The 12,407-nt window shown below is 47.3% G+C and overlaps 2 protein-coding genes across 2 annotated transcripts in view; one reads left to right on the top strand and one right to left on the bottom strand.

Moving 5' to 3' along the window:
• Positions 1-11,043, bottom strand: part of ABL2 (ABL proto-oncogene 2, non-receptor tyrosine kinase) — a 35,222-nt gene extending 24,179 nt beyond the window's left edge. Inside the window, exon 1 of the mRNA XM_072343884.1 lies at positions 10,801-11,043. Within this exon, the coding sequence (XP_072199985.1) occupies positions 10,801-10,981 (181 nt within the window). The 5' untranslated portion in view covers positions 10,982-11,043. The remainder of the gene's footprint in view (positions 1-10,800) is intronic.
• A 226-nt stretch (positions 11,044-11,269) lies between these two features.
• SOAT1 (sterol O-acyltransferase 1) overlaps positions 11,270-12,407 on the top strand; it is a 37,652-nt gene continuing 36,514 nt past the window's right edge. The window contains exon 1 of the mRNA XM_072343438.1: positions 11,270-11,401. The gene's annotated coding sequence lies outside the window, so the exon portion shown is untranslated. The remainder of the gene's footprint in view (positions 11,402-12,407) is intronic.

Below are 12,407 nucleotides of genomic sequence, written 5' to 3'. Positions count from 1 at the left end.
AAATGAGATGCAGTGAATATTGCAGAGTGGTTATAAGTAACGGACCTCCTACTACTGGCATTGCTACTGCTGGCCCCAGTGAGGTGAAATTACAACTGACAATGGGTGTATGCTTCATGAGCAGGAATGAGACTGACTCACCCAGCTGAACTATACAGGTTTAATGATGTCATTTCTGAAGACAGGGCAGGGCTTCCTGCGTAATGACAGGTGCAATGTAATTATGGAGAAACCAACAGTGCTGCCTTTGTTCTTACTACGTGAAGGTGGCTGCTATCATCTAAGTGAAACCCATCAAGTGCAGGTCATTCCTTCAGACTGGAGAGGCACAACGCTCAGCTCTGGGTGCTGAGGTCTCAACCCACTGCTAACGGGCACTTGGCTCTCATGGAAGCAGTGCAGCACGTAAGGCTGGCAGGCAACACAGGGAAAAGTCAGCGCACGCGAGGAAGGTGCAACTGGGGCAGAGGAAAAGAGGAAGGAGAACTAAAACCACAATGGTTTCTATGGGCAATATTTCTGTTTAGTCACACCGCCACAAGAGGTTAGCATTATCCTGACTACTTGAATGAGGCTCTGTAGCCCTTAAGACTGTCAGTAGGGACTTAGGAAAAACTGTGACAAACTGAGCCCTCTGCAGCTGTTGGGATTCATCTCGTGTTAAGATCCATCTATGCAGGGGAAGGTCTAAAGCTAAAACCAGTCACTTGCTAGTTGCTACTTGCTAGAAGCTGTGGCAGAGCACAACTCAAACTGGTGTTGGCCATCCATCCCTCCTGAAGCACAGTACTTAGAGCTTTCATTACCAAATCCTTTCAGCACCTAACTAATGAATGGTGCTTTCAGTACAAAGTGTAGAAGACTTCAAAAACAGCTGGTGTACAACACTACTCATGTTCTCTCCATAAACTCTCCTGCGCTTCCTCACACTGATGAATTAGGATTACAGCAAGTTAAATTCTAGCATCAAAAAAGAGAAGCAAATGTGTCACAGGGTGAAGCACAACACAAAGCCACTGTAGTTGGAAAGGAAGCTGGACCTGTGGAAAGCACAGTGTTAGTGTATAGTATAGACTTCAAAGTGTTAGCAGCTCTGCCAGAGCCCTGCAGCACAAACCATCCTGTCTGCTTGTGCCTCATTCCTTATCTCTATAATGAAACACTGCCCTCCTTTTATAAACTTACTTATCCTATCAATGGGAAAAACAGATTAAGAAGCAAAGTGCTAAAGAAAATGGATTTTCTTAACTGCAGAGATTTTTACTTATTTCAATATCCATTCTTTTTAATCTTTAAACAAAGCCGGTTATCTTCATGGGGAGGAAAAAACATTTCCTTCAATTCCTGCATGTCTGCATTCTTGGTTCTAGAGCTGGCAGCCTTCATCTATCCGCCAAGGCAGGGAACAAGAGAACAGACTGCTCCACTGGGAGAGGAGATGGTCGGATAGGAAGACAGTATGCTAACAGGATGAGAAGGAAGGGGGCAGGACCTGCACAGAGAAAGAAAAAGCAAGGGCAAAAAAACAAGTATATTTATGCAAGTGATAGGAAAGATAAATACCACAGAAGAAACAAGGGCACACGTGTTGAACAACACAAAAAGGAACAGAACAGCAGGGCCCGAAAGTAGACTTAAAGGAAGGAAAAGTTGCAGAGCAGTCTGTAATAGGAAATACAGGACAAACTGTTATATGATGGAACAGAAGGTGACTGTTTTGCTATGATTTCACCTGCCTCATTTACAGATTGGATGTGGCTCAAAATTAAGACTGAGGCAGCTGAGCAGCAAAGCTAAATGGCCAAAGAAAAGGAAATGGTCGTTCTTCCAAATTTGTCACCAGCATCTATCCTTGGACATTCAGTTCTGCTGCCCTCCATCTAAGCCTCAGACAACCTTATTTCACACCATATATCCAGTATAGGATGTTTCTCAAGATAACTCATATAACGGCTTGGGTTAGAAGGGACCTTAAAGATCAATCCCATAATAACAGTCATTTACTTCTTAGAAGCAAATCTAGAGTAATCCCAGAAAGGGTAATCTTTAGTTTGGTTAAATGAAGCACCGCTGTACCAGAGCAGGTGATGCACTGAAGCCTGTTTTCCTATTAACAAACTGAGATGCTGCTGCTGTAATAGCTTTTATGGTTTAAAAACCGACGAGCTCATCTCCCAGTAGGCCAAGGAGGGGGAGCACTGGGAGGCAAATGTGTGATGAAGAGTGCTTCAGTCTTTCTGTAAGAGGAAATAATGGACGGGGGGATGTAACAAAGCCAGATGTTAAGATGTGAAATGCACTTAAGGCCTCAACCTCATAACAAATCAGGAACGTGCAGGGAAGAAGAAAAGGCCAGCTACAGTACACCAGAGCTCATGCCCTTGCATTTAGGCAGTAATATGCATACCAGAGGAAGTCCATCATAGTTATATTTTAAAACACGCTTTCATATCTCTTTACCTAAAGTCTGTTTTGTGACCAGTGCGTTCCTTCTAATGCGGCCTGTCACTGACCAGCACTAGAGGCAATGACAAGCAATGTGGCTGCTTGGCTGTGGGCTGCTTCTTAAGGATGAATACACAGGAGTGTCAGGGCTCCCATGAGCGTCTCAACTCTTCAGTGTAACATAGGAATGTTACGAAACTTTCCTTTTCAAGGCTAACAAGTACCCTGTACGAGGAGAGAAACGAAGTCAAAGCACTGTAGCACCCTCTCGTGGTAGGCTGGAAAACAATTTTCTAAAGCAGCAATTTACCCCTTTTCCTTCTTTCTTTTTCTTTCTTTCTAATTGTGAGCTGCTGGGCACTGCTGGGCACTGCTGGATGTTAGTCTGGCTATGCTGGACCTGGAAACCAACTTATGTCTTAACCTCAGCCCATGAAATGAGAAAAGCATTGCATTTTAGCAGGAACACTACCACAAGGGGGGTTTCAGAAAGTCACGGCACTCTGATGTTTTTGCCCTTAAGAATTTAAGTATATTTAATGATGATGACCTACAAAGAGAAAACAGACAATCTGGCACAGCATTGGATACTGTTATGACAAAAGCAAGAGCTGAAGCTGCTCTTCTGGGTTTCACTAGGCAGTTAAGACAGGCCTATGCAAACCACCATTTGAGCTGCCACCAGTTTTGCAGAGCACTCTTAAACCACCCAACACATCCGTGGGAGAAAGAGGTAGGAAAAGAGGCTGGCTGCTCCTCTGCACTTCCTGTCAGACTCCAGTTACTGCACCAATACAAACCAAAGCCTCAGCTTCTAACAAGAACAACCAGCTCATTTCTTACAGAGTGATGGAAACCTTAATAACAACAGAGCTTCTTGAGAAGACATGATATACCATTTCCTTACTTATTCTAAGGATCTCCCCCAGACAAAGCCTTTTTAATCCGACGTGGTACCTCTGCTTTCTCTGTTTACTCTTGAGATTTTAAAACCAGCCACAAATAACTACTGAGTAAAACCAACAAATATAGTACCGAGTAACAGGCACAGAGCTTATGATTAGTGGGGAAGTATTCTGCTGTGCTTCACTGGGTAATTGGGACAGAGCACAGCTTTCATGCTGCTATCAGTTACAAAAACACTGCTGGTCTCTTCCCAGGCTCTACAACTCTCCCTGTCTGTAAAAAAAAAAACAAACAAAAACAAACAGAGAAAAAGATAGAGGAGAAATATCCATCTCCTCAGTCAGGAGCCACAGGTCTGAAACCAAACGGGAACTGATTGCCATCATCAAGTGATCAAAGAAAGGCTCCCAGCAGCTGATCCAGGTCCTGCCTGTACCACAGCCCTCATTCTTTAATCAGCATGCTGTCCAAAGGGAACCCGTACAAAGGACAAGTGATATTCTAAAAAGCATGTGCAGGACATTTAAAGCTCAAGTCTGAAGAAGTTGCTATTTTAAATCTAGGTACCTTAAATCTGAGCCTTGAAACTGCCAACTATTAGACACCATCATTATTTGCTGGTTTACAGCTACCTCAAAGATGGAAAAGATAGTTACAGAAGGGGAACTGCAATTCAGCTCAGAGACAAAGGGCAGAGTTTCTCTCCCTCTTGTACTGGACATAAAGAAAGCCTTACAATTAATGTCGGTGTGTGTAAGAAGCTGCATGAAACGAGCAGTGAGCCCAGCTCAGAGCAGCATAACCCTGAGCTCTGCCGGACCCAGTCACTTAATGGGGTAAGAAAGCCATGCCACAAGCCGCTCCAAAAGATCTCGGATGCTATTCACGTGTCTATGAAGAGTTCAGTTCACTCTTCCCAGATGACATCACTTGTACCAATTCTTTAAAAGTCTGCAAAAACAAAGACTTCATTTATTCCTGAACAATCATCGCAGTCTGATTGGAAAGCTGTGATACATGAGGTCTCCGGACCAGAAATTACACTTTAAAATGATTTCTTTGGAAATCCCCTCAGGGCCTTTTAACTCGATCATTCCTCCAGACTCCTCCCATCATTTAATACATTTCAGATATACCTTCTGCTCTTTGGTTTTCTAAGCAGCAACACAAAATTGATATTCTTATCAGTTGCACAGCCTTCCCCACGTTTCTGAGCTGCAGCAGGAGGACTGAACAGTCTCGTTAACTCTGTGGCATGGCTGGTTAGCAAAATGAACCCAGGGCAGCACAGGCTTTGAAATAATACTGAGAATAAAAGAGTAGTTTAAAGCATTATTCCTAAAGCTGAACAGCTGAGATCGTATCACCAGTGTACAAAAATGAAGCTTTAAGAAGCCTTCCTTGGGGCACAAGAGTTCTCCATCCCCAGGTGGAGGAACTCAGGAAAGGAAGGCAAGAACCTGGTGTGGCTGAATTGGGACCTGCTGGTCAAACTAGAGAGCAGAAAGGAAATGCACAGGTAGTGGAAACAGAGACAGGTACCATAGGAAGACTGTAAGGAAGCTGCTACGGCTGTGTAGGGTTGGGGTCAGAAAGGTCAGTGCCTAACTAAACTTGGGTATGGCAGAAATGCTAAGTCATGGCCTGAAGCAGTGATGGAGCACATGGTGGAAGGCAGGGCCAACCCAGGGGAGCTCAGGTGTATGCAATGTGCCTGAGTGACCAGAAGGGATGGAGTCAGGATCCACCCCTTCCCAGCCCTCATTTAAGGGTTGGCAGTGGAGGTGAGGGCATCTTGCTGGAGATCTGTGCCTATCTGAGGTCTTCTGAAGGTAAGCAGATTTTTTTTTCTCTCTTTTGTTTCTATGTGCTAAGGGAAACAAGAACAGTACAGATGAGGACTCAATGCTCTGTTGTTGGAATTTTAACAAGAAGGAAGGAGAAATAGGCCAGATGTGCACAGGGTCACAAATGCAGAATGTTCTCACTCTTGTCTCCTCTAATTTGACCCAGACAGCAGCAGGTGACAGTTCTTATTGCCTTTGCCACACAGCTTACACCAAGAAGAAGCTGCTTCTGTTTCATGTCAGTGTTAAATAGCAACAACAAAAAAGCAGAAATGAGCCTAAAGCCCAAATCAGTAATGCAAGCTGACAATGGGAGATAGTAAAACAGGCTTAGGGAAAATGAGTTTTCCTTCATCAGTGAGCAACTCTTCTTACATGAGAAGTTCTCACATGGTTATTATCATTGAATGTTTTCAAATCAACTTAAATGAAGCCCCAAGATGATTAACACAATTATTTTTGTAATTTGTGTCATAGGTTTAGATTGTGAAGACAGTTTGTGGATGAAGACACTGTTATGGGTTCAGGCAGGAGGGTGGGAGGAAAGAAATGGGGAAAAACCTCAATTGTAAGGAAAACACTGAAATAACCCTTAAAAAAACCAACCCAACACAAAATACAGAAACAAAATCAGGCCAGTTCTTAGTGAAGCACTTCTGTTCATTGTTGTCTCCCCCTCCCATGATGAAAAGGTAAAGCATTAAAAGGCTGCCTGTGTCAAGAGTTAATGTGCACCCAAGTGCAGATGAGCAGCTACAGCGGGAGATGCCTGTATCTTCCTATAAAGACCACGAAGCACGGGAAACTTCCTAAGCAGATACTGGTGATATAACTAAGCTTTGTTGTTGTGGTTTGCAGTGTTACCAACAGGAAGCCTCAATGGTTTTGTAACACTCACTCATTCTACTGAGAACAATCTCTGGGTAATACCGAGATCAGTCTTTAAAATAAAGCAATGTATTTCATGACCACAAAGCCAGACAGATGCCAGTGATGATGCTGTAACAATGACAGAAAAAATTCAGGCCAAGAACTCAGCTGTGTTACCAGCTTGGCACAAACTTGTGTTTCTCTGCTGAGGAATGACAGGCTGCTGGTGGTCTATCCAGCCCTGGGGATTGTTTCTTCATCAGTAAATGCTCTTCTGAATGCTGTTAGTAAGGAACTTGAATGCCTATTTGCAGATTGACCTGCAAAACCAATCAAGAACCCATTCACACCACAGCTAGCAAGCCCTGCATCTCTCCTAATTACATAGTGCTGTAAGAACAAACTATTTGGCAAGCAGTGGTTCCAGGTCTCAGGTTCTGAAGCAGTTATAACCCAGGTGGGGCTTTGCTCTGCACTCATCCATCCTTGGCTTTCTTGAAACACCAGCAGGTGAAAATGAGATTGACAAGTCATTGAGCAGCCTCGCCTGTACTACTTCCAGAAACTTGCACACATAGCCCTTGCCAGAGTGGGTATAAAATGCTGCTGCTTGGTTTATATTAGTTGGATTTCTGTGTAGTATCTTAGGAGTGTAAACTAGTCAGCTGTCAGCAGCATTTAGAAGACAGCTAACATGAAGTTGTAACAACTAACAGGAAGGGGCTAGAATAACCACACTAACAATTATCTAGCTTTATTTATAAAGCAAGGTCTAAAAAGTATGATTTGATCAGAGCAAGGACAGGCTTGCTGTAGGAACCTGGTATGTGCTGAAGCAAGTGGGTCACAGCACAGGTCACTTTTTCAGAATGCCAGTGAAAACATGACTTCAAGCCTACTGTCCCAGAATCTGTAATTAGCACTAGGATCTTCCTGCAGACAGCCCTGCTGCAGCGTCACCAGGAGACAGTCCAACCCTCTCTTAGCTCTTAATTACAGGAGCTGTCAGTTCAGCTAGATTAAAAAAAGATGACTGAAGTTGCTTGTGACAACTTACTTTTGTGCCCAATAGCTTACAGAGCCACTTGCACTGATTTGTTCACTTGGCTGTGTCCTTATTACGAGGGGAAAAAACGTACACATTTTTTTTGTGCCAAACATTGCACTTGCAAGCAATAGAGAGTTTGTGAAATATTGCTAGAACAACTTGTACCACGCCATCTGCTGCATGTGGAGAGCTGAGAAACCACAGATCTGCTTTTTGAGATAGTTCTGATCACTGTGTTTGTCAGCAACTTCGTTTCAGCCTCACCTTCAGCTGTGTATGTGAAAAGTACCTGAGAAATACATATAATGTATGTCAGGAATTGAAACGGATCTGTGTTCTATATCACACTGTCCCTTCTGAGTTGACATTGTCCCCTCACTTGTGAAGTACAGGATGCACAAATTCCAACTTAAGGTATGAAAATGAGTATCCAACCGAATCTGCAGGAGTAACTCTGCTGTCATGGAGAACAGTGCAGCAGGGAACGAGAAGCCTGTAATTTCACATTCTGCAGGAGACTTTCCTCCAGACACTTAGCTGAGCTATGCTTTATTCCCCAAATAATTAGTTAAGAGTTATTTATATGGTATGGTCCCACAAGATTTCTGATTTACAGTACAAAGAGTCAGGCACTGAATACAGTGATTATATTCCATCTGCATAGGGCATTTACTGACAGGAAAGTCTGCGGGCAAGGAGCTCTGGCCCAAGCTCACTGCTTTTCACTGGGATGAAAAATAAAGAGTATTTTAGGAGGCCCACAAAGTACAGTTGTTAAACTGACCCTATTTTCTCTCCCTCTTTCCATTTTCCTGCATCCAACCCTTCGGTTTTACTGGATTTCAAAGGGACAGTTATTTGTGCTTCTTCCTATTTTAGAACGTTTTTATCATGTGGCATAGCACTCCAACTGCCTTAGGGGAGCTTTAATGATAATTTTATTTTTAAAAGTATAGGCTTATCTTGCTTGACCTTGATGCACTGAGTAAAAGGTTGCTAAACTCCTCCTCTAGAAAACAAAACAAGGAACAAATGTCCTGCGCCTGCCGGATCAAAAGCTCAAGTGTGGCGGTGCCTTTTGCTACCCCAAAATATATCACCAAGGCAACGGCAGCAGTACTGCTAACAGGTATAGCAAAGGCCTCCCAGCCAGGATTTAAATAATCTGATTTTCCTGCAGTATGTTTTCTTCAACACTCAGCAAGTCTTCTCAGAGATGAAAAGCATGCTGACACCATTCCAAAGAGTATCCTGGTACAGGAGGCGGTTATCACTGCTCTTCAAGAAGAAAACATGAGCGTGTCGCTGTTTAAAGGCCATACAAGGAGCCAACACCAATTGGAAGCCATTGGTTCTCAGTGGTTATACCCCTCCTCTCAAACAAACTATCTAAAGGATAAGAGAGAGCCTACCTTCCTGTTCTCTACCCTGCTCTTTCTCCGGAAGGAAAACAACCTGTGGCTGCAGCACCAAGATCTTTTCTTGCCTGGCTGAACCAAACTGGAAAAAATCAATCTGAAACTGGTGTTTGCTACAGCTTCTCCCCACTGAGGGACTGTCTCAGTGGGTCCAGTTAACCCTGCAGCTGCACTAAAAGGAATACAAGCGCTTCAGTTCACGCTCCTCCTCTCCAGTACATCCCTAGTAAACAACATGCTTGGTGGTCCACTGCTTGCTTTTAAAAGTCACGTGCTAGGAATGATAGCATGAAGTACTTTGAAGGCCTAACTGCAAAATTCACAGTTGATCTTCTACATCTTGGAGAACTCTGCTTCATTGGCAACAAACCACACAAGTGCATCGGCTTACTTGGGTCTTCTCTGCTCAGCTTGCATATGACAGTGAGCTGAAGCCCCAAGAAGCTGAGGGGTCTGTTCTCATGGCAGAACAGCAGGCTGCTACAACACAGATTTCTGTACTCCACCTATGAAGTAGAAAACGTTTTCTAGCTCCTTGTTTCTTCCAAAACTAGGTACAGGCATTACTTCTGGATATCTGCATGACTGCAGCTGGAGCCTCTGTAACACAGCAAACAACTTCAGGACAAACTGGCTCAACTCCACCTCTATCTTCCATAGACAAATGTACTTCAAGTTAGCTGTTTAGAGAGATGTCTTGGGTTTTGGTGGCTTAGCATAAGAGACTGTACACTTAAGTACAACCAGCAGCAACTGCAGTGTTCAGCATGGTGTTCAAGGAAAGCCTGCAAGAAGCCAGGTGAAGTAAACCAGAAGAAGAAGGTCAGTAAGTGAAAGCTAAGATAGACAGTCACGTATCCCTTTGCCATCTGCAAAAAAAGTGATTGATGCAACCAAAACCTAAGTAAAATGAAATGATTCCCTCACTGCTGGAACAATAACTGCGACTTCCCCAAACATCTTGCATGCTTGTCTTACCACACATACCTTGTGAGAACAAGAACCAAGCACTCATCGTGGAACCAAAGCACTGCAAATCAGTTTGGTGTGTGCAGGACTCTTGCCTGCTATGTCAAGCTCGGCAATCTATACAGCATTTCTACCATGTCTCTAAAGTTGTAGGTGTCAGCATGCTGATATACAGCAGAGATCTGAATGTTTTCCCCAAGGTGCCTTCTAAAATGCAAAAATACAACAGTATAAAACATCAAATTGATGATATCATAGTTGAAAGAGGCAGTGAAACAGTAATCCTTTGCTTTAGCTGTAGTAATAGTGGGTCGAGCATCTCAAGCAAGTGTGGAGCTGTTTTGGTTTTCTAGTTGATGCCGCTCCCTGAACTCAAAAGCTGTGATAACACTGAGAAGTTAAGAAGCAGATTTAGTGCTGCACTCTTGTTTTGATAGATGCTTTCCTATCAGCAGTCACAGCAGATGATATTTACATTTAGACTGCTGGTTACACGTTCCTTAATCTTTTTGGCTCTGCTTGATCTATTGAGCAAAATGAAACGTGTATTGTCAGAAACAGGCTTGCTCCAAAGACACTGGCATCCCCCTAACAAGGCAAACCATGATGCTCCCCAGAGCAGATTCAGTTCTTCAGGGTTACAGACACATGCACGCATCTATAGCCCCAATACTGGTGCTTGAGGCAGTCCATTTATGGCACCTCCTAAAAGCTGTGTCTTGTATTAGTAAGTTGCCAAACGAAGATAACAGACAGAATATCACAGTTATAAAGGATTGGGATTTGAAGTTGTGGGCTCCTCCTTGGAGAGATTACAGTGATGAATCACGTTGTACCGAGCGCTTCTGGTTTCAGTTTACAGCGATAAGATAGAAAGGGATAAGCATAAACTTCAGCTGCGACCCGGATGGATGGCAGCTGCAGCATCCCAGGCAATAGGAAAAAGCCCCTTGCTATACAGACCTTGACAAAGCAAGAGTTACCGATCTAGACGGGCACGCCGCGAGTCCCTCGATAAAGCGAAAGCCCAAGTTCGGCTCGCAAGCACATGGTGCGGTTATCCTCGTAAACAAATCCGGGGCCGCGCCGGACCCCCGGGCCCGGGCAGCCGACGCGGGCACCCCCGGGACGTGGCAGCGCTGCCCTGCCCAGCGCCATCCCCGCCCGGCCGAGGCGCCGCTCTTCCCCGCCCCCCACCCCGGCCCAGCCGGCCACAACAAAAGCCGGAGTGCAGAAGGGCGCTCTCGCCCCTTCCCCGCGCGGCCCCGCCCGGCCCCGCGCCCCGCCGGCCGCTCACCGTGCTGCGCGAAGACGTTGAAGCCGCCCTCGGCCGCGCGCCCGGCCGCCTCCCTGCGGCGGCCCGCCGGCCTGCCCGCGCCGCTCCCTCGCGGTCCCCTCGGCTGCTGCTGCTGCTGGGGCGGCGGCTGCTGCTGGAGCCCGGCGCCCGGCTCCCCGACGCGGCCCACCTGCTGCCCCATCGCCGCGCTGCCGGCCGCGGCCCGCCGCTCACATGCCGCCGCTCCCCGGCCCGGCGGGCGGCCTCCCGCTCCTCCCCCCGCCCCGTGCGCGGCCCGGCGGCTCCCGCCCGCCCCCGCCGGCCCCGCGGCGCTCCGGCCTGGCGCTCACGGACTCTCCCCCTCGGCCCCCGCCGCCATCTTAAACCACAGAGCGCCGGGAGAGGGGGACAGAGCGGCTCCCGCGGCCGCCTCCGGTCCTCCCGCGGAGGCCGCCCCCGCCCCGCCTGCCCGCCCCTTCCCAGGCGCGCGGGCGGTGCCGCCGCAGGGCGGGGGGTCGCGGCCGTGTCAGGCCGGGTCGCGCCCTGCACAGCGCGGGCAGCGAGCAGCGCGCTCTTTGTGTCCGCCTGAAGGCACCGACGCGCCCGCAGTGCCCGCGTTAAGGTACCCTGCTCACGGCTGGGGGCGAGACCTGCGGGCTTGTGACACGGGGCTGGGTCAGTTTGGGCGTCAGGAATTAAGGGGCTCTTCGTTTCGGGCGGGCACACGGTGTGATTCTGTGGAGGTCCTGCGTGGAGACGGGAGTCTGCCGGCATGAGCCCGACGGGTCCTTTCCAGATGGGATTACGGGGGTTCCCTGTCCCTGTGCGCTGCAGAGGATAACCCTTAAAGGCTCCTCCCGGCTCACGGTGCCGCGATTCTGTGTAAAGTTAGGACTGCTTCCCCACCCGGTGCAGTGGGGATGCGCTGCGCACAGCTTGCAGCCTGTGGATGTGGAAGCTCACCCCAGCCTTCTGCAGGCCCATCTTCTCATGCTGCGTGCGCTGTTTCTCCCCTCTGCCCTGTGTACGCTTCCCAAACCTTGTGCACCTCTTCCATTGCTCACAAGGCCCCAGGTGAACTCCCAGGGCCTGCCCTTCTTGTCCCCTCCTGACCCAGGGCATGGAGAAGCAGGAAGGCACAGCCACGTGAATAACACAGGGCGTGTTGCTGCACAGGCACTGCTGGCAGCAGCATCTTGTCATCAGGTGGCTGAGCGTGCACTGTAACTAATTGGTGTGCAAACGAACCCGTCTTCTTTCAGCCTCTCTAATCCTGCATAAGGCTTTCCAACTAAAGCAGAAGGGAGGAGGTTTCATCCTGAGAGGTAGTGATGCCTGCTGCAATTTAGAGGACCTGAGTTCCTGGAGGTGTTCCGCTCTCCAAGCTAGCTGCTATTTTAGCCATATGTTGTCAGCGTTTGTTTCTTCATGGATAAGATGCAGTGCTGTCAGACTCAGGTGTCCTCACCACACTGCTGAGAACAGTGATAAACTTGTTGATACAGAGCCAGCTGGACCCCAGGGACCCATAGCAATCTGCGCCTCACATGGCTATCTGGACTGGGATGCTGAGGAGAAACTCCTCCATGGCAGTCACTTTGCGTGTCTGACATGAACAGTGACACTTC

This window comes from Excalfactoria chinensis, chromosome 8 (assembly GCF_039878825.1).
Source record: "Excalfactoria chinensis isolate bCotChi1 chromosome 8, bCotChi1.hap2, whole genome shotgun sequence".
NCBI lineage: Eukaryota > Metazoa > Chordata > Aves > Galliformes > Phasianidae > Excalfactoria > Excalfactoria chinensis.
Note: the sequence above shows the minus strand (reverse complement) of the source record. Positions and strands in the feature narration are given on the sequence as shown.